The 22,110-nt window shown below is 40.7% G+C and overlaps 3 protein-coding genes across 3 annotated transcripts in view; all 3 read left to right on the top strand.

Moving 5' to 3' along the window:
• Positions 1-22,110, top strand: part of SLC26A4 (solute carrier family 26 member 4) — a 139,556-nt gene that overhangs the window by 51,976 nt on the left and 65,470 nt on the right. The gene's annotated exons all lie outside the window — the stretch shown is intronic.
• On the top strand, positions 469-7,602 carry DUS4L (dihydrouridine synthase 4 like). The gene is made up of 7 exons (XM_056847769.1): positions 469-489; positions 1,790-1,920; positions 2,734-2,855; positions 3,403-3,520; positions 4,215-4,337; positions 5,899-6,125; positions 7,327-7,602. The coding sequence occupies exons 1-7, from the start codon at positions 469-471 to the stop codon at positions 7,575-7,577; spliced, it is 993 nt and encodes a 330-aa protein (XP_056703747.1). The 3' UTR covers positions 7,578-7,602.
• Positions 14,639-22,110, top strand: part of BCAP29 (B cell receptor associated protein 29) — a 29,676-nt gene continuing 22,204 nt past the window's right edge. The window contains exon 1 of the mRNA XM_056846478.1: positions 14,639-14,753. Within this exon, the coding sequence (XP_056702456.1) occupies positions 14,662-14,753 (92 nt within the window). The 5' untranslated portion in view covers positions 14,639-14,661. The remainder of the gene's footprint in view (positions 14,754-22,110) is intronic.

Here is a 22,110-nt window from a genome sequence, read left to right as displayed (position 1 = left end):
GAGGGGCAGAAGTCGAACCCACGCGCCTTGTCGGCGGCGAAAGGGGGGGGGCAGGGTTAGGATAATATGACCCACACGTAAGCGCGCACTATCGGACTACTTTTCCCGTTATTCACAACGGCTCAAGGGGTAAACAGCCTATATTTCCTAGCATGCTTTGCAGCAGTCACGCAGATAGCGCGGGTCGCGTTGATGCTTCGACCAGTTCATCCTATAGGAAACGACAAAGCCCAAAGACTTAATGCAAAAATAGATAGGACGGTTTCACCACAGAGATGCTAAGAGCTAGAGAGGCACCACAGAACATCACAGGCTTTCCATTTTGATCGGAAGTTCAGGCCCTAGGTCACTCTAGCCAAATTCTGGCTCTCTGACTCTTATTTGCTTGTGTTTACCTCCTCGGTATGACGTTTTAAGACTACGGGAGGACGAAAGGTCCAGAAGAGAGAAATAGCGTTCCTGACATGGATGATGGAGCCGCGTGATTTCGTAAGTTTCTATGCAGGTACTCACAGGTTATTTATTAGATCTGAGCTTCAGTTTGTGTGGTGCTTATAGCTTGAAAAGAGGATCTAGGAGACCCGGGTTCAGGCTTGCTGAGTGACCTCATAGAGTTGTGAGAACAAAAGGAGAGGATCGTGTCGCGTGGTGGTTAGAGTGTTGAACTAGGATCTGGGAGATCCAGGATTAACTCTCCACTCTACAACTGGATGACCTCTCTCTTTCATCTTAACCTGTCTGCAGGGTAGATGATAGAGAGGATCGTTCATTCTGCCCTGAGCCCCAAGGAGAGTGGGACAAAACTGGTCTAGACAGGTAAATATTTGGAGGAGGACAATGCATACTGATTTGTCCATTCACTCACATTCATCTGTCCTCAGAAGCTGTTCCGATTATGAACATCTGCCCATTCTCTGAAGAATGACAGGAAGGCCCCTTGGAAACCATTGGTGCTGTCCAAAGGCACAGTACGTCCCTTCTCACACCTTCAAAAATAATGTTCTGGCAGTGAAATGCTCTGTCGCCCAATAAAGTTCTTTGAAATTGTCCCTCTCTCCGTAGAGGAGGTTGCTTTTAGACTTTACTTTTAATCTGCGGGGAGACAAATTGCCACTTTTGACCGTTCCCCATGTAGTGTCTAGTGGTACAGGAAATCCAGATTTGGATGTATATGGGTTTTAAAATATTACGTTTGAGGCAGGGTCTCAGTTGAGCTGGGATTATTTTGACATTGCTGTCTGTGGTTTCTGTTGAGCTTTGAAGTTTGGAACAGCTTTAGAAGCGGATGCTGAAGTGGGGGAGCTGTTGATGTGCAATTGATATTCCAGGATGCTTTTTAAAATTATAAATATACAACATGAATCTTGTAGCATTTTAAAGATTAAAAATATTACATCATAGACTTTTGTGGACTAGAGTTCACCTCTTCAGATGCACTGAGTGTATCCTCATTATGTAGATATTTATGTGGGTATATGAAAAAAATAAACACCAGGGCAGTGAAAGTACAGAGTGAAGTGTAAAATTAAAATCTAATCAAGAAAAATACAGAGAATGGCTATAATGGCTGGGGAGTGCAACCACCTATACTAAGTAAGAGTTCGCAAGTCCCGGAGTGGGCAGAAAACATAGCGCTCCCCATCCTTTACAGGCATTATTTAACTTAGTATAGCTAGTCTTTGTAATTTTCTTGATTAGAGTTTTAAGGTATTACGTTTCACCATTCATTGTAGCTGACAAGATTTTTTTTCTCAAATTAAATTAACTTGATGATGGTGCTATTTTGTAGATTTGGACTGAAAATTTATATATGACTGGAAAGTCTGGACATGCCCCACAATATCAGCTCAGAAGTCCAGTCGACTTGTTTCAGTCTGGGAACATTGTGAAAATATGTGCTCCTATGGTTAGATACTCAAAGTAAGTTCTATTTATTGGTTACATTCTTTTTATCATCCCACATGCATTCACTTCTCCAGGGTGACTTCAGCCAAAGTAAATCTTAAATTGGCAGACTGTTTAGTTTTATTTATTAAAGCCTACAGAGAGAGTCTTTTTTTGTAGAATTGTATACATGAAGGTTGATTCACAGGCACCTGTATGAACTGGGACTGACCAAATAAAGGTGTTTTGTAGTTGCCTGCAGAGCATTTATAATACCAACAGTTTAGTGCAGATGTTAATTTTTATCAGTATGGAATTTGGTCACAGGAATAATAGATGAGTATCTGCCTTGTAGCTTCTAGTTGGTGTCTAGAAGGGATGGAGGGAGGTCTTGGGAACCACATCAAGGTATGATGGATGCCTGGCTCCTGCCTCCCCTTGTGTTGACTACCACCATAGTGGGCTGTACCCTACTTACAGTGCAATCATAAACAGGTCTACTCAGATACCTGCAAAATCTGATCAGTGGAGCTAACTCGCAGAAAAATACCTAGGAATGCTAAACTGAAACTTACATTCTTCATGCATACTGGCTAGTGTATGGTTTGGATAAATAAGGTAGTTTCCCACAGAACGTGGTTTCATGATGGTATTCTTTAAGGAAGTAATTAAAAATCCAGCATGGTTAATGTTTTCTTCATGACAATTAAAGACAGGCATCTGAAAGCAATTTCTGTTAATCTGTTTTGTTAATATATAAAACCATCCTGTATATACTTAGTGTTCAGAATAAGTCTACGAAAACTGTTGTTGGTTTTTTTTTAACCTCAAATGTTTCTGTCTTTTCAGACTGGCTTTCAGAACTTTAGTCAGGAAATATAACTGTGACCTATGCTACACTCCAATGATAATAGCAGCTGATTTTGTCAGATCTGTGAAAGCTAGGCACAGTGAATTCACAACACATCAGGGTAAGCTTCTTAGCATTTTGTTGGATTTTTAAGCTTATAAAATGCAGTGCAGAGATCCTAGTTCCTCCTTGTATTATCTGTACTTGGAGCAAATGTAAAAGAAGCATATTCTTCACAGGCCCATGCCAGCTACATCGTTTGCCTGTATCAGCACCACAATATGCTGGGAGCAGGAATATGTGCACTTAACTGTCAAGAACTCACCCCAGTCCTTAGGCCAAAAGTTTTCTGCCAGTGTTGGGAGTCAACTTACTGTTCACCTAGGAATTTATAGTCTGTTTTTCTCCCTCTCTGGGGGCTCAAAGCAACTTGTAAAATACATATTGCTGTTTCCTCTTCAGAACAGAAATAAATGTCTTTGAAACAAACAGAATTCTGATTTGGAGTACAGAGTATGATAAAAGGCTAGTAATGTGGTAAATCATCTACATCCCTTCTAAATATAAATTTTAAAATATGGAATCAGTTCTGAGGATATAATTGAGATGTAATATGTTGGGGGTGCATTTTGTTTTAATTCATTACAAAAAGCCTTCTGTTTTGTCAGGCGATCGCCCTCTGATTGTTCAGTTTGCTGCAAAAGAAGCTCAAGTTCTAGCAGATGCTGCCTGCATCGTCAGTCCTTTTGCAGATGGCATAGACATAAACTGTGGCTGTCCACAGAGGTAATGTTTGATTGAATTTTGGACAGCATATTAAAATAATCAGTACATTGTGCATATCCTGCCCATTCTTTAATATCCAGTAATGTGCAGTAGTTGAAATACCTTTCATGTAGCTGAATGGTAATTCAATTGAGACTCACAGATACTGGGAACCTCTACCAGGGGGGCGGGGAGAAGTTACTATGGTCTACCCCAGGAAGTTTATCTCATACTTTTTGTTGTTTTGAGGATTGAATGCCTGATTTGCAGATGGATTGGTGGTTTATTTGCATCAAGAATTAATGTTATAGAAGAGGGAGGAAAAAATCTCTAGCCACTTTTACCTTCATCATGCATCATTTTATAAACCTCTTTCATGTCCCTCTTAGCTTCTTTCTTCATGCATCATTTTATAAACCTCTTTCATGTCCCTCTTAGCTTCTTTCTTCTGAACTAAAGAGTTTCAAGCAATTGGTCTTTCCTCACAGCAAAGGGGCTTCCAAGTTTCTTGATCTTTGAGCTCTGTCATATCCTTTTAGAGACGGGTGATCTGAACTAGCTTATTAAGAATGAACTTTAACAAACAAGATAGACAGTTACTTTAGATTTCCAGGAAATCTCACTTAATCCATTGACATTTTGCTTCCTGGCAAAACTAATTCATTTAGTAGGTTGAAAGTAAAAATTAAAAGTATGTTGTTTTCCTTTATTCAAGATGGGCTATGGCAGAGGGTTATGGTGCTTGCTTAATAAATAGACCAGAAGCAGTGAAAGAGATGGTGAAACAAGTAAGAAATCAGGTGGAAAATCCTACATTTTCAGTATCTGTAAAGATAAGGTAAGTTTTGACATTTCCTACCAGATAAATAATAACACTATATGTGACTAATTAAAGGCCCAAATAAGGTTAAACGAAAAACATATCCTGTAGTATAAACTTCTGAAGATGGTTTGTACACAAATTTTCCAAGTGACCTCTTGTTACAGCTGCAATATTGAGAGTCATTTTAGAAAAGTAAACTTTGTTTTAAAGCTTGTGTATATCATAGAAGCAAATGTTACCAGGGATTGCAGTTATTATGCAACAGCGTTTCAGAGGGAAATGCACAGGTTTTAGGGTAAGGTCATTCGCCACACTAAGTTAATCAAAAGTGCTGGCTAGTTCTATTGTAGGTATGATCCAAGGGCAGATTGTCCATTAAGACTCCCAGGAAAAATCCTGGTGGGCTGAGGGCTGGGGGAGCTAGCAGCCATCACCCCATAACAGCCCCACCAAGCTCACACTGCAAAGGAGACACCAGACAAGTGTGGGGCTGGTGGTGCAGGTTCTTTCTCCCTTCCTCCTTGGAGGGGGTTCCTTTTCCCAGGCCGTTTTTGTCCCTCCCAGTCCACCCCTGGTGTGAGCCATGTGACTCTTGACATCCTATATTATAAGATTATTCACTTATTTAAAAAAATTGTATGCTGCCTGCCCAGACCGACTTGAGGCAGCTGACAACAAAAAAACCAAACAGACATTAAAAACTGTTTATAGGGATTGGTGCATCTTAACACCCTATGTTATATGTAGTTTTGCTGTGCTTATTGCAAATCAGTTAACTTCCTAGAAAATGTTAAATGCTAATCTTTAAAGGTTTATAAGGCTGCTTGCTGTACCATGGGTGTACTCTTTGGAGGCAGCAACCTTCTATGCTCTTTCCACTGTATCATGCTGACTGAGGGTTGGGTTGTCAATGTTTGTATGAAAACTCTTTACAAAAAACAAAACCCTGCTTGCAACAGGAATAAATGTAAATACATTCCTAAAATAATTCTTCCTATCTGTTATATGACCAGTGAACTGCTAGTCCAGTACTAGAGGACAAAGGTCACCTGCCACCCAGTGGCTAAAGGAAATATTGGTGAACTTTCTCATTATTAGCAGTGTGTTTAACTAGGATCTGGTACTACACTTGCATGGGAGGAGGAATTCGCTTCTCTGAAGGTTGGGAGTAGGAGGAAGGAACATGTGGTCCTGTAGCTGGTTTTTGTTCCTATAGCTAGTTCCTTATCCCTTAACTGCAGTTTAGAGAGAAGCTGGCATTTCATCTGCATTTAGATCAGTTTTAGTATTGGTCTGTGCGCAGAAGAGTATGCTGCCACACAAACTGATATTATCACTGAAATCTATGAGAGCCCAGGACACAAGTAACTTTATGTGGGTTGCAGACAAAGTGTACCATTCCCATTTCTTACAACATTTGGTGGATGACAATAATAAATAAAGTTAACTTTCTAAGAAAATCTGGAATACGTTCTAACAATATTGTTTTTCTCCCATAATTCTTAACTCTGCACCTAATTTTCATGCAGTTCAGATAGTACTTGCTGAATTATGTTTCTGTTACTTGGAATATTAGGATTCATGATGACCTACAAAGAACTGTAGACCTCTGTCAAAAAGCTGAAGCAGCTGGAGTATCCTGGATTACAGTCCATGGGAGAAATGTAGAAGAGCGGCACCAGCCGGTTCACTATGATGCAATTAAAATAATCAAGCAAAGTGTGTCTGTACCTGTTGTAGCTAATGGTGACATGAAATCTTTAAAAGATGTGGAGAACATTCATCAAATAACAAGAACAGACGGTAATTACATACTTTGAGTTGTGCTCTCCCACTCACCCACTCCATAATGAGAAACTCAAATTGTGTGTGCATGTGTTATCTGTAGTATTAAACTTCAGTCGCTCTTGAGAAATAAAGTTGTGAGGTCTGGTTTCCCTCCAGGAGCCTTTTTCTGAGTCAGCAAACTCCCCTTCCTTACTTAAGTGCGACCTGCCAGACATTTGTTTGAAATGGCTAACCCTGATCTGGAGACTGGGTGCCTTTGCCATTCCTCTGTGATGCCATTTTAGCAGGTCTACAACTTCCAGAGGGATCTCTGTGTGGCAGAAGAAAGTGTTGAGTCATCTGTCCTGTTTTATTCTAATGCTCTTTGGGAATTCAACTATTTGTGGCTTCCTGTGCCTCTGTTTGGATCTGCTAGCGGTTCTTATTTTTGAGTACATGGGTTCTGATAGTGGACCCCAGTTAGTATCTGTGACTAAGGATCTCTAAAGCAAGTATTCACATGAAGAACAAAGATACAAATGCACACATAAAGTGCAGTAGATGAGGGAACCAAAACCAAATCTGAGCTTTACATCTCTAGGATGGAATAGCTAGGCTTCAATAATGTATTTACTAACTGTTCCAGAGTTCAATGAAAGAAAGTGATGTTGCTGACCAGATTCTTATTTTCTTTCCACTTGTGAAAGGATTGGTCTAGCCAAATTTATCATTATGTCAAAGTACAAGGGCTGTAATTCAGTTGAAGGCCCAAAGTCTATATTTTTACAATATAGTATTTCGTACTGAACGTGGTGCTGAAATTGTATGTGTCACTAAGGATGAATTGCGCAGCTCATGTAGTGATGAAGCTGGAGGCTCATGATGTAATTTTAAATGCCTTTGAAAATGTTAGGCAGCTTTTTTTTTTCTTCTCACTTTGTATTGCCATTGTTTATTGAATGTATTATACTGTATGTCATTGTTCTCCAAATCCAGCTTATTGGATGTATTATATGCTGTTTTTATGTCATTGTTTTTAGTTTCATCATTAGCTTTATTGCATTATGTATTACAGTAGTCTATTACAATGATTTTAAAATTCTGTAACCTGTCCTGAGTCTTAGTGAGAAAGGCAGACGATCAATGAGGTAAATAAATGATAAAAAGGGCACAACACAAAGCTTTAAGATGATTAAAATCAACATGTTAATTTTAAAAAATTGTTTCCATTGTATAGGTGTCATGGTTGCTAGGGGGCTCTTAGCCAATCCAGCCATGTTCGCAGGATATGAAGAAACTCCTCTAAAGTGCATCCAGGACTGGGTTAATATTGCTCTTGAACATGGGACTCCTTTTATGTGTTTTCATCACCATTTGATGTACATGATGGAAAGAATTACTTCAAAGCAAGAAAAGAAATTTTTTAATGTTTTATCAAGCACATCTGCTGTTGTAGACTATCTTAGAGAAAACTATGGACTGCAGTAACAATTTTTAAACTTGTGTGATAATTATATTTGTTCTAAATGGTTTTATAAGAGTTTTTAATATTATATATGTAAAATATTAAAATATACATAATTTAAAAATTCAAATTTCTCTGTGGATGTCTCAAACATTTGTATTCACAAGGTTTAACACATTCTTAATTGTGATGCTACAACAAGAATCAGTGTTGGACGTCAATCAATAATTTATCAGTCATGGACTAGCAGAATTAAACGTACATTAGCAGCATTGGACATGGCTAAAACTGGTATCAAGTCTCTGCAAATATATGAAGTGGGTCACCAATTACTTTTAAACAGTCTGCATTCATTTCAATGGGGCATAGATAAGACAGATTGGTACCTGTTAACTGATCAAAATCTGTTCTTTGCAGGCATTCAGACTGGGCACATGTAGAATCCATGGGATTCTCTGGAAAAGATACTTGTTTATTTTTTAAAAAAACATGCTTTGTATACCATTTTAATTAAAACTGTTTCCTTTTGGTCTGCCAAATGAGATGTGTATTGGTTATTCTATGTCCAGAGTTCCCAGCAATTTTTAAAACTAAAATTGTAGGTATACAAGGTCAGATTTGAATGAGGACCATAGATTTTTAAAATAATTGTATTAAGGACTGTGGTTTTGTGCTGGTGGCAACTTCTACAAATAATCTTTTAAAAATGTGATCTCTCATAGTGAACGTGTGTGACAAATCAAAAAACTGGAAACATTAAATTCATGTATGTGGTAAAACTGACATTTCATGTTCCTTTGTGAAAGGTGCCTCTTAATATAAGGATTAGTCTTAAGGTCTCTGTATGTATTTTGAGAGACAGAAGCATCCCTTAAAAAAAAGAATGTAAAAGACCAGTTAGTGCTTTATTGAATAATATTTTTTTAAAGAATACCAACATTTTTAATGAAGTAATTGGTTCTTGTAGGTTATCCGGGCTGTGTGACCGTGGTCTTGGTATTTTCTTTCCTGACGTTTCGCCAGCAGCTGTGGCAGGCATCTTCAGAGGAGTAACACTGAAGGACAGTGTCTCTCAGTGTCAAGTGTGTAGGAAGAGTAATACATAGTCAGAAAGGGGTTGGGTTTGAGCTGAATCATTGTCTTGCAAAAAGTATCAAAGGTAATGTGCTAATCATTGTCCTGTAAGTATCAAGATAATGTGCTAATGAGGGTGTGGTATGTTAATATGGAACCATTGTATCCTGAAGTTAATGTGTGAAATCCAAAGCTAATCCGCATGGCTATTGTGGACTGTAGTCTTCGTTAGTCTGGAGGTTTTCAGGACAGGAAGCCAAGCCTTATTCATTCTTAAACTCTCTTCTTTTCTGTTAAAGTTGTGCTGATGTTTATGAATTTCAATGGCTTCTCTGTGCAATCTGACAAAATAGATGGTAGAATTGTCCAGTCTTTCAGTGTCTTGGAATAAGACCCTGTGTCCTGTTTGTGTCAGTCCATGTTCAGCCACTGCTGATTTCTCAGGTTGGCCAAGTCTGCCGTATCTTTCATGTTCTTTTATCCTTGTTTGTATGCTGCGTTTTGTGGTCCCGATGTAAACTTGTCCACAACTGCAAGGTATACGATATACTCCTGCAGAGGTGAGGGGGTTTCTTTTGTCTTTTGCTGATCGTAGCATCTGTTGTATTTTCTTGGTGGGTGTAAACACTGTTTGTAGGTTATGTTTTTTCAAAAGTTTCTCCATCCTATTGGTGACTCCTTTAATAAATGGCAAGAATACCTTTCCTATGGGAGACTGTTTTTCCTGAGTTTTCTGATTTTTGTTTGGTTTAATGGCCCTTCTGATTTCATTTCTGGAATAGCCGTTTGCTAGCAGTGTGTGATTTAGATGATTTTCTTCCTTGTAAGTAAGTAAGATTGTTTTCGTGCCTGAAAAAACAGTTCCATTCAGTGTTCCAGAAAGCCACAGCACTAACTTTTTAACACAGTCAGAATGGACTGTTCATTCTGTAAGATACTTTTACAGTCTGAAATAAAAATAACCTTCATGTTAATATCAAAATCGGTATCAAAGAATGCAACAAAGAAATTCTTGACAGGTGTAGATCCATTAATCTCAGTGAAATTACATGAGTACAAATGATTTAAATTGCTTCCTAGATGCTCCATTATCACTAAATAAAATGTATTGAATATTTTAAGTGGGAGACCTAATTGTCATGGGTAGCTTTCAATTCAAGTCTTCTCCTTCCAATGTTTAATAAAGTTAGATTCCTTCTATTACAGGAAGTGTTAGAGAGATCTTATTCCACATAGTTTGGGGCAGTGGTGAGTTTGGGAAGGAGCATGACTATCTGTCTGTGATAGGGGTTTTTACTAGTGTTGAAAGCATTGTGTTGTCTGTGTCCTTATATACACCATTGTTCTGCAGCATTTGAATCCTTCACAGCTTTCAGATATTACCAGTCTATTTCTCCTCATGTCATTTTCTAAGCAAGAGTGAACTACAGAAACACTTGCTGTGAACTGTGAGGGAAATCAAATTGGAGAGATTCTTATGGGGCCTGCCCTGAACCTGCAAATGCCAGGGGAAGGAAAGTTCCTGATTTTATAAAAGTATGTAAACAACAGTTGTTCTGGATTGATTCCAGAGTCATTGCTACTGAAGTTCTGAGTCAGTCACTACATCTGCCCCCGATGCCTCTCAATTTAGTGATGAGCACACAACCAACACTGCAAGAAATGTATTTGGATACACCCACGTTTGTATCAGGTATCTAGCATGTGGACTGCATGGGCCCACGCTTGCACTCATCAGTCACACAGATAGATGTGAAACTCTTGTATGTGTGGGCTGTGGGAATCATTCTGTACTCAAAAGGGCCATGCAGATGTGCCTTAACAGAATCCCAACTGTATCTGTGAACAGCTGTTAACAAAAAAATTATAGGAAGTTAAAATGTGCCAAGGGATAAATAGTCCATATACAGTTATTTTGAAAATGCACCATTAGATTATTTTTTCAGCATATAAACAGGCTGTCTTTTAGTAGATTTAGAAATGACCTGTCTTGTACTCAGTACCCAAGGGTGTGGTTTTCCTGTCCAGAAGTGCTATACGTCAAATGAGCTCATCATCCTTTAGATATTGATTATGCCAAAAGAAGTGCCATGAAGAAAAAATAAACATAAGAAAAAAGTAACTCCTTTGAGAAATTGTTAAAATAATTTTATTTAGAAATAATCTGCCTATAATCTTTTAATACAAGTCACATGTTGTAAAGTGTTTGGCTATTCAAACTCCAGCAGAAGTTACAAGGCACGTCTATCCTGAAATAGATACTTTGTGCAAAGTTGCCTCCCAGTTATTTCCCCCAATAACTGCTCTTCTTATTACTTTTGAATCCTCCCTACTGTCTTAGTGTCTTCAGGACAAGATTACCTCTGCCATCTACCTATAGGGAGATGGGCCCTATGAAATGCCTCCAACGCAATTGTAAAAATTGCATTCATGGTCAATGCAGTTGTAGGAAGAGCACTGTTTGAGCCATGGGGTTGTCTAGAGACACTTGACCAAAAGTACTAGAAAAGGAGAACAATCATTAACTTAGATAACCAGGAAACAATCAATTAAAGGTACATGATTCAAGAGAGTTAGCGTGGTGTATTAGTTGGGAGTGTCAAACAAGGAACTGGATCCCAGGTTCAAATTCCACTCTGCCCTGGAAGCTTGATAGGTGACCAGCCACACACACTCAACCTAACCTACTTCACAGGGTTGTTGAGAGGATAAAATGGAGAAGAGAATGATTTCAGACCCTTCAACTTTCAGTCCCTATTGGGACGGAAGGCCAGATATAAATGAAATGAACAAAGGTTAGGTAACACAGATTATTTACCAGCTTAAAATACACTTTAACCACCTGATTGTACTTGCAATGGAAAGCATGGCTCAAGACATAAAATGGCAGATTTTCTCAAACCTTTAAAGGTATATTGATGGGTGGAGTGAAAACACCATAGGGGTGATTAAAGGGAGGCAGCCTTGTGCTTCTAGAGGTGTAATTAAGAAGGGTACACACATTGTGTCAGCAGAAACACAAGTGGGAGGGCATCCAGTCAATGAGACTTGCAACTTGACCTCCTTTTATAGCTTCCTTTTTAAAGGTGTATCATATGTATCAGCCCAGATCTACACTTTGATTCAACAATCCATCTTCAACATACCAACAATGGTCTAATCTTCAAGAAGGTTTGCCAAGGACTTATTCTAGCATAAGGACTGTAGCTGAATCCTCATCAAGTGAGGGAACAAGAGGTTTTCAGTCCCATTCCATAGCAAGCGAGGTAAGCCTGCGGGGAGTGGGGGGGGGGAGACTGTCTTTGGGCCAGGAATCCCAGATACAAGGGATGCCAAGGGAGAATGAAAAGATTTTTTGAAGAGAAGATGCAGCTAAAAGTGAAAGCTGGAGATGCTGAGGATGTAAGACGATAAATTTTGAATGTAAAATGTGAATACTGTTGTGCCATACATGGCTTGTAGCTTTAAGTAGTTTATACACATTTTGCTGGTTCTCAGTGGTAACTTGTCTTAACTGACAAGAGTTTTTCTAAATTTTATTTCCTTTATATCCCACCTTCCTCCCCATGTTCTCCTCTCCTTCATTTTTTCCTCACAACAACCCTGTGACGTAGGTTAGGTTGAGAGTATGTGACAGGCCCAAGGTCACCCGGTAAGCTTCCATGGCACGTGTGGGGATTCAAACCTGGGTTGCCCAGATCCTAGACCAGCACTCTAGCCACTACACCACCCTGGCTTGTTCAACGGCTTACCGGGATAATGTATATGAAACACTCTGAGCAACCAAAAAGCATGGTTCAAGCCCAACATACCATTTGTTCTTATTATTTTCTAGCAGTGCAACACAGACAACACAGTAAAGGTTGAAAAGTATGCTTCTCAAGACTATGCGAATCAAATGTTTTTTCACGTATTAGTTACTGTGAGGTTGGAATCTTGAGTTCTTTGGTTGAATAACTATTGACATTTGGATCGTCTTAATTATGTACATCTTTCTAACCCACCTTTCTCACTGAGACACAAGGCTGATTTCAAAATAAAAAACAATGCATTATGAGGTGACTGTTCAAAATTCAGGTTCCTACTACATTTGCAGATCATTTTGCCAGATACCTTGAAATATCAGTTCAGGGCAAATAAAATTTGTAACAATGTGTTTATTTATATTTAATACTTCTAACAGTGTAATTTTTAATTTGAACAAAAATTGACTTTCGAATGTTTAAATAGAGGATGTGGTTTCAAATCCCTTTTGGTGTCTTTCCACAGTAATACTGGACTGTACACTGATGTCATTACTTGTTCCAGAACTCAAAGTAGGTTTACAACCACTAGTTGTAGTAATACCTGATACAAGTATGAACCCAACCAACCAGGCCTCTTGCCAAAATTGTCCCTAAGTGAACAGAAAATCCAAAAGAGGATAAGCAGTGAAGCGCTACCATGTCTGTCCAACATGTGGCTGTGCCCTTTTACTACCCTGCATGCTGGACAGTGACCTGGGTGCAGGGCAAAGCACATATACCTGCTTCGCTAGAGAAAGGCCTTAAAGCACGATGAATTGGTCTGGGCGCCTAGATTTCCAGAGCACTGGGATGGCGAGGCTACTTCTCCCCTAGTACGGTTCCTATCTCTTTTACACCTTACCTGGACAGAGCAAATATAGCAGGAAAAAGCTGGGCGCGCGTGGTCCCACCACAGAAAAAAAAACGTTGCAACCCTTTAATACTGAAATTACTCCTAGAAAACAGAGGGATACTATTGGCGGGAGGAAAGGGGGGTGACATTGTCAGGAACTGATACCGGGGCAGCCACTCACACCATTCCTGCGGCACCCTGTCTCCGCCTCAAACGTGAGTCCGTGTCAGCGAGGGCATGCAGTCGAGCCCCGGACAGCAAGCTCCGGGTTATTATTCCTGAGGTGCAACGAGGTCCTGACAGTCAGCCAATTAGAGGAGGCTACACCGGAGAGCCGCAGACCTCTTCCAAGCCCCCTATAAGGAAACCCAGCCACTCTCCTTTACAAGGCGCGCGTAACCCTCTGCGCGCATACTTACCTGCTGAATAAAGCGGGACTTCAGAGCATGCACGGGCTTAGGCTTGCGCTGGGAGGGTCTTAACTGTCCTCTCTGGAGGGAGGATCCAAAGCTTCTCATTTGCTGATGCTGCTGCCGCCGCCGCCCCCCTTCCTCTGCAGTTGCCGCCGCCATCAAGGCGAGCCGTGTGCCCAGGAGGAAGCCGGAGAGCTTGCGAAGGCCAGTCGACCCGCGGGGGGGTGGGGGCGGGGATGTGAAATTGAGCGAAGACCCTGAAACGCTTCTCGAGGCAGCCGGTGAGGAATGAAAAGCAACTCCTCCTGACGAGGAGGAAAAGTTCCCGTCAGGCCGCGCCTTTGCGCGGCAACCGCAGCCGAAGCTCGCCTCAGGAGCGCGCGTGGCGCAGGGGGAGGGTCGACGGGCACGTTTTGGGCACCAGCTATGAGCCCCTGGCCCGCAGGGGGCCCCTCCGCCAAAGGGGGTTGGGGAGAGGGAGAGCCGCCCGCCCCGGTCTCCTACCCATGGGACTGTGGCAGTCGCGTGTATTATTGCATGAAAGTGAAGGATTACTTTGTCTAAAGGTTTCCCACACTCGTGTGGACACACGGTTGAGTCCCAGCTTTGAGCGGGCGGGGGGGGGGCGGAGAGACACGGCCTTCCCTCCTCCTAAAGCACTTTTGGCTCAAGCACATTTTTATATCATTTTCCTATACTTGTACGTCTAGAAGTACTGAAAACATTGGCCTAGTAGTGTTTATATTCTTTGCCCTTGCGTCTAATGTGTATTCAAATGCCTTTTTTGACTAAACCATTCTAAACTATTTTCCCCTCCCCGTTTTAAATGTTGTAAGCTTGTCTGTCAGCCTGCAAAGAGGATGGTTTGTTTTCCCTAAGAGGCTCAGTTGCTTAATATGATCCCTTCCTCTTAAATGTATCTATTTGAAACCCTGGCGAGCTAATGGTGCTTTCTTCCTCTGCAGATCTTTCAAAGGTAAAAATGACTTTTCAGTGGACAGCTGTCGCAGTCTTTCTGTATGTTGAAATAGCAATTCTGTTGCTACTCTGCTTACCCTATATTTCTCCCCTGAGGTAAGAATATGCCATATATCAAATGGCTATCTTTTTGAGAAGGGGGGGAATGTCATTGTAGAGATTCTAGTCATACAACAGTCTGAGTACAGCGGGACATGTAGGTTGGATTTTATGGAGTAAAACTGTAAAATAGGCTACACCCGCAGAAATAGAAACAACTGGGAAATGCAAAAGGTGCACAGAATTCCCATTGGGGAGAAAAGTAGTGTAGAAATAATATAGCCACTTCCAGCAGGTCTCTGAAGAGGTGACATATGCATTTTCTAAATAAGTAATTGAAATCCGCTCAAGTAGGACGAGCTGTGAAAGTCTAAGCAGAGTTACAGTATTTATAAATTCATTGAAGTCTGTAAGGTTGTACTGTAAAATACCACTGGTGATAAAAGAAACTAGTGGTTTTTTCCCTTACTGAATTTTAAAATATAATAATAAAATAAATTGAGAAACATACGACTGTAATGTTTCCAGAGGATAATTAGGAAAGTCCATCTGTCATACAATAGCAAGGTTACCACAATTGTTATTCCACTGGCAATTAACAAGATTAGTTGTGGGTAGTTGATTTGTTTCTGGCCATGTGGTTCCATAGACTTAAGGGCACCTCTGTCTTCAGAAAAGGAGGCAGTGATTTCCACTGATTTCTCCCTCTCACTGCAGACCCATACTTTGCTCCTTATACTGTTACTGATGATCTGCTGATTCACAGAACAAAATGGGAGGGGGGTCATTGGGCTATAACAGGAGAAGAAAGGGAACATGTGGTCATTTGTGCATGGGAGTTTCACCTGAGGTTCGTTGATGGCTAGACACACACTTTCCAGTTGGGAATATCTGCATCAGCAGTCTCCAAGCCCTACCCTTTTAAATGCAGCTTGGTAATTGGCTTACTTCATAGTTCTTACTGTGAGAGAAGATTCTCCACCCCAAAACCCAATTGCCACATAAAAAAACATTTTAAGAACAAAAAACGGAGCAATATGAAAGAGAAGGGGGGGGGGAGAAATCCAAGACTCGGTTTTAAAAAGCCATTCTTTTGCTCAGAAAGAGCCCCCAGGAAGCGATTGAATCCCCACCTCTTTATACGCTGCTTTGTGATTGGCTGTGAGATATGCCAATCTTCCTGTGGTCCATGTTTTGCTTTCTGCACGGAGATTTCAGCAAGGCTGAGCTCAGGGCAGATGGAAGAGTCAGGTTAACAGAGGAATGAGAAGACCCGGACATTGCGAGGGCTGGCAGAGAGGTCGTTTCTAATGGATGGAAAACACGTGCAGAACTCCAAGGAACAACCAAGTCAGACAGGGGGTGAACGTGAGTCAAGTACCCATGCATAAATGACCTGTCTCACTCTGCAAGGTCCATTCCATGAATGGATTTTGTTGGGTACAAGCCAATAGGCTATGTTTACTCCACTCAGGCTTCCTCCAGAGAAAGAGACTCTGCTGCTGGATGAAGACTCTTTGGGATTGAAGAAGGCTCTGCACTTAGATGAGCAGAGTGGTAAAATTCAAACTGGTCTCCTTTACCTAGATTCATAAAAATAATTGGTTTTCTTTCTGGTAGTGGTCTTCTGTAAGTAATGAACACTGAGTGAAAGCCCATTAAAACCTTGCAAATAGAAAATGTACATCACAGAGAGTTTCCAACCCACACCTTCTCCTGCTCTACAGTGTTCTTTTAATATAGGGATCTTTAACATAGGACTTGGTTCTGAGTGGGGCTCAAGACCTGATGAGAGATGTAGAGGTTGTTGCACCAATTGGGACCACAACACTATTAAGTTAAGCATTTGTGTCAATGGAAAGTTAACCCTAAAGAGAACTTTTTCTTTCTCTCCCAAAATACTAGAACTTAAGCACCTCCAATGAAACTGATGGGCAGTAGATTCAGGACAGACAAAAGGAAATACTTAACACAGATAATGATTAAAATGTGGAATTCTCTGCCAGAGGATGTAGTGATGGCGACAGACATATTAGACAGCTTTAAAAGGGGATTAGATAGATTCATGAAGCATAAGTCTTTTAGTGGTGACTAGCCATGGTGAGTAAAGGGAACCTCCACATTCAGAGGCAGTCAATCTCTGAATCCCAGTGCCAGGAGGCAACATAAAAGGAAGGCCTCAGCCTTGTTGTTGGCCCTTTAGAAAAACTGGTTGGCCACTGTGAGACAGGATGCTGGTCTAGATGGAGCACTGATCCGATCCAGCAGGGCTATTCTTATGTTCTTATGGAATATTTTGGTGTTTTGCCATGTAAATACTGTGTATGTGTTTTATTTCTGTGTTTTAATGTGGAGTTTTAAATGTATGTTTCTGTGATCTAAAATGTAGGCTGTAGATTAAGAAAGTTGGGGCTAGATAGGGGAGTGAAGTGTGTTATGTTGGGATGGTAGCTGTACCCTAGGGGGCAGAGTTGACTGGTCAGAGAGAGGCTTTGTGTGAGAGTGCTGAGCAGTACTTGTGGAGGAAGAAGTGAGGTGCTGTAGAGTGTGAAAGAAATCTGTGTTCTGTGTGGAAGTAATAAGCCTGGGGCCATGGCAAGTTGCGAAGTTTCATTTTGTGGAAGTTATTGGCCTAAGTGGGAAGTGAGAAAATAAAAATGTCTGGTTAGTTCTATTTAAGGAACCATTATGCTTACGTACTGGATCTGAAACCATTATTCTTATTAGCCGTACAGAAACCGTTATGCAGTTATACTTATGCTGTATTTATGTTTAAGAAAAACAATTGTTTATTTACCTCAAAGCCACACGCTGACCGTTCTGTCATGTTCCCCTATATAAGCCATTCTGTTCTTTGCGTCCAACTAAGAATGGTAAGACAAGAGCCGTTGGTGGCAGCAAAGATAAGGAAGGCAAGGAGTTAGCATAACACATGTCACCTCAGTACACTTCAGAGAGGTGCCTTTACAGAGATTACGCATGGAGGGGTCGCATAGAAAAGAGCAAAATTGTTACAGGTAGCATTCAAAAATGCTTTTCCCCTGCTGTACTTTGAAGCGGCACTGTCCATTCTACCACCTCAGCACTCTGCCATCATATTCTGCTGAACGTATAGACTGAAAGACTGAGATTTTAAAATTCAGGATTTTTGAAGAGCTGACTTGGAATGCTTTTAATAGATTTTAGACATTTTGAATTAGCCCAGATTATTCAAGCCTAGGCTGTATCATTTGACTATTTGAACGATGAAGCTGGACCCACCTCGTTTCCCAGTATTGGAGGAATTTTTTTCTCCCAGATGAAATGACTGGAAGAAGAATAACCATCATAAATCTAAGATTATGATCTTCGCTAAGAGGAGAAAAATGCCTCTTTTTCGCTGGGTATTAGATGGCTTTGAGGTTGACCGAGTCAATGAGTTTGTTTACCTTGGCATTCTGTTTTCCCATAACCTAAATTGGAATGCCCATCAAAAAGCAGTGTCCAACAAAATTAAACCTGGGGTTGGTGCTATTGTCAACTTTTTTCACACCAAAGGTGGCAAATATATTCCAGGGGCTATTCAGGTTTTTAACCTGAAAATTACCCCAATTATCCTCTTTGGTGTTGCCATCTGGATAACAGTCATCAATGAATCTATAGATCGTCCACTGCTTCAGTTCTTACGAAAACTCCTAAATGCCCCTCGATGTGCTGCTGGCATTACTCTTCGTTCCGAGTTTGGCCAAATGTCACTTGGAGCTAGGGCGTGGTTGGCCGCCTTTAAACTACACCTTAAACTGTGCTTTAGCACTGAGGGGTTCCTAGCTTCTCTGAAGCATGACCCTTTTAAATCCTCATGGCAAAAAATCTTAGATGAGAAACTGTCATTGTTGGGCTTCTCGCAGGATATGTGATTAGATCTTGGGAAAACTGAAGCTTTTACCAAAATTAAAAAGCGCATTAAAGAGCTCGATTATAACAGCACTACTTTTCGTGCTCGTCGCGTCTGTTCATCCCAGTTCTTCGGAATACCCCCTCCACGTGGTCGGCCCGCCTATACATATTATCTGACAACTCCTCGTCTCTGTAGAGCTTTTTGCTTAGCTAGATTGAATGCTAACCCTTCTATGGTAATGCAGGGCAGAATTCGGAATATACCATACTCAGACAGGATCTGCCCTTGCTCTTCTGGCTCTATTGACTCATTAGCCCATGCCCTTTTGGAATGCCACTTTTACGAGGAACTTCGATCGCACTATATTTCCCCCCTTTTAATATACAAATCCAATGCCTCTGTGACTGACATAATGCCTTTTTACTAAGTGATAGGGGCCCCAAGGCTACATTGTCAGTGGCAAGATTTGTTTCAATCCTTATATCCCTCCAACACTAGATATATGCTGCTCAAGATCAATTGATCAAGGAGCTTCTAAGGGATCAAAGGAAAGGGGGGAAAAAGGAAGAAGAGTAGCCAGAGATGCATGCGAAATGCTAGGAAGATTTCTTTGTTCAACAGAGAAAGGCAGTGTATGCTATTTGTTGAGCCTTTTTCCAGATCAACTGAGAATGCTAAACAAATACTGATGGCTGAAGAAATAGTATCAGTTGCTAGAATTTGGTCTGTTTCTGAACAACAGCTTGTCAGAAGAGTTAGATCGATGTGGTGTTAGAATCATTGTTGATCATGGTACCCATTATCATTTTTTTCTGCCCTACCATGATATCTGGCTAAACTGGTTTTGCAGGTTTCGGTAAAGCTTCATCTGGCATCTGGGAGTAACTCAAGCAATCATCCAACATCATAATCAGCCCTACTGAAATGAGTGTATGTATATTTTAGCGTGGGCACCTACTCAATTTCAGCTTCTTAGCAAGTCAGAATGTTTTAGCCACAACACTGGTGATTAACCACGGTTATAACCACAGTTACTCTGCTCTGGTTAGACCTCACCTAGAGTATTGTGTTCAGTTTTGGGCACTGCAATTTAAGAAGGATGTAGACAAGCTGGACCGTGTCCAGAAGAGGACAACAAAGATGGTGAGCTGTCTGGAGATCAAGTCCTATGAGGAAAAGTTGAAGGAGCTGGGTATATTTAGCCCAAAGAGGAGAAGACTGAGAGGTGATATGATAACCATCTTCAAGTATTTGAAGGGCTGTCATATAGAGGATGGTACCGAGTTGTTTTCTGTTGCCCAAGAGGGTCAGACCAGAACCAACAGGTTGAAATTAAATCAAAAAAGGTTGTTTTGACATTAGGAAGAATTTTCTAACACTTAGAGTAGTTCCTCAGTGGAACAGGCTTCCTCGGGAGGTAGTAAGCTCTCCTTCCCTGGAGGTTTTTAAGCAGAGGCTAGATGGCCATCTGTCAGCAATGCTGATTCTATGACCTTAGGGAGGGCATCCTGACCATCTTTTGGGCATGGTCATTGGTGGGGGGGAGGTAGTTGTGAATTTCCTGCATTGTTCAGGGGGTTGGACTAGATGACCCTGGTGGTACCTTCCAACTCTATGATTCTATAAATATTTCTGCTTACTGAATTGATGTTTGTTTGCTGTTTATATAGTGAATAAATACATAGTTATCTAAAACGAGTCCAGAGGCTCCTTAAAGACTAACACAAATGTGTTCTACCATAGGCCTTCATGAGTCAGAGCTTGCTTCATTATATGCATAGGAGTATCAATTAACCAGTCCTGATTTATATACACAAGAGAAATGTGTGTCTGTGTGGAAATCTTATAAAGAGAGGCTGGTTGAAAACAAGATGCAGTACAAAGAGTAATCTGTTCCCTCTGCAAGGGTTTAAAACATTTCCACCTGTTGCTAGTTAAAATGCAAAACCTAGTGTACGGTGAAACAAAGGGATGCAAAAGGAAGTTACATGGTATAGCTGAAGTAATTAAGGGGTGGGATGTGCAAGATGCTAGCACATATAGTTCGTAAGAAATGACAGGTCCTTGGCTGAGAGAAAGAGTGTTAAACTTTGTTATGAAAGTTAATTTGGCACTTTCCCATTTAACATTCTTTTGTAGCTAACAATGATTTTTTGGTTAGCAGCAGAATTCCCTGGTCTGTGCCATGTGGCCGGAAAATGAGGTTCATACGTTGAAGGAAATAAAGTCTGTTTACTTGCGGGTGAAGAAGAGAGTGCTTGGAGTGGTAGGAGGAAAAAGTATTCCAAGGAAAGAGAAGGGGCTGTTTCTGAAACTGGATGATTTGACTGGCTGTGTTCTACAACTTTAGTTTGGTTCCTAGTTTGGAGGTTTTGCTCCAGGTCTCCCCTCCCACTTCAAAACTGCAGTGGGTTTTTTGGGGCTTCCACACAACATTGTTGTGTAGTAAGTCTACCTTTCTGGTTTTCCCCTGCTTCAGTACATATTTGCACAAAACTGCTTTGGTATGACCTTTCCAGAAAAATCAAAGTGGGTTTGGGATGTACATGGACTTCCTGTCCACGTCCAGCACTATTTACCCTAATGCCTAACATTCCACCCTAACATTGGTGGGCTTTTTGATGAATTTTTAGTCCTTTGTAGATACAGTGTTATAGCATCATTTCATTATAATGATGTGGCAAATACTGATATATACATCAACCAGCAGAAAATACTCTAGAGGTGGTAGACACAAGGGGACAGTTTGAAGAATCCCTCCAAACAAAGACTGGTTGGCAATACGGATGCCTTTGCATATGCAGCGGCAATAAGATTACAACAGGGAACTTTCCCCATGTTGAAGCACCCTCTGTTCCATAGTGGAGTTTGAACTGAAACTCATTAAAAGCAAGACCTTTTTTTTCAGGCTTCTTCCTGCAGTGCCCAGTATAATAATGAGTAATGATGTCACTGCTTCCTGTACAGGTTGAGTATCCCTTATCCAGACATCCGGACTGATCCGAAATCCAGACCTTTTGAGCCAGCATAAAGGCATTACTCACAGACCCTCAGTAGTGCCATTGATGGTTCAATGTACACAACACTGTAAAATTACATTCAGACCATGTGTATAAAGTATATATAAAACATAAATGAATTTCGTGTATATGCAAAAATTCCAAAATATGGAAAGATTCGAAATACGGACCACTTCTGCACCCAGTCAGTCCAGATAAGGGATACTCAATCTGTATACACGTTGTCACCTGCCACAGTCATCTTGGTAGGTCTTCTAAGAGTGGAAGGCAGAAATGGAAAAAAAAACCCTTTTTTTCCAGACTTTGGAATAGGCTCTAAAACTCTGGCTTGCTAAATTCTTACTGGCTCTTTTAAAAATAGCAGAGTTAAGACATTGTAAAGAAATAAAACACTGGCAAGATTTTCTATAGTGTGCCTGAATCAGTTTCTAGAATGGAAACAGCTTTTTAAAGAGCATGTTGGGCATCTGCTACATAGTGCCATCATCAATCATTTGTGCATCTCCTTCCATCAATG

The sequence above is a fragment of the Euleptes europaea genome, chromosome 3 (genome assembly GCF_029931775.1).
Source record: "Euleptes europaea isolate rEulEur1 chromosome 3, rEulEur1.hap1, whole genome shotgun sequence".
Taxonomy (NCBI): Eukaryota; Metazoa; Chordata; class Lepidosauria; order Squamata; family Sphaerodactylidae; genus Euleptes; species Euleptes europaea.
Note: the sequence above shows the minus strand (reverse complement) of the source record. Positions and strands in the feature narration are given on the sequence as shown.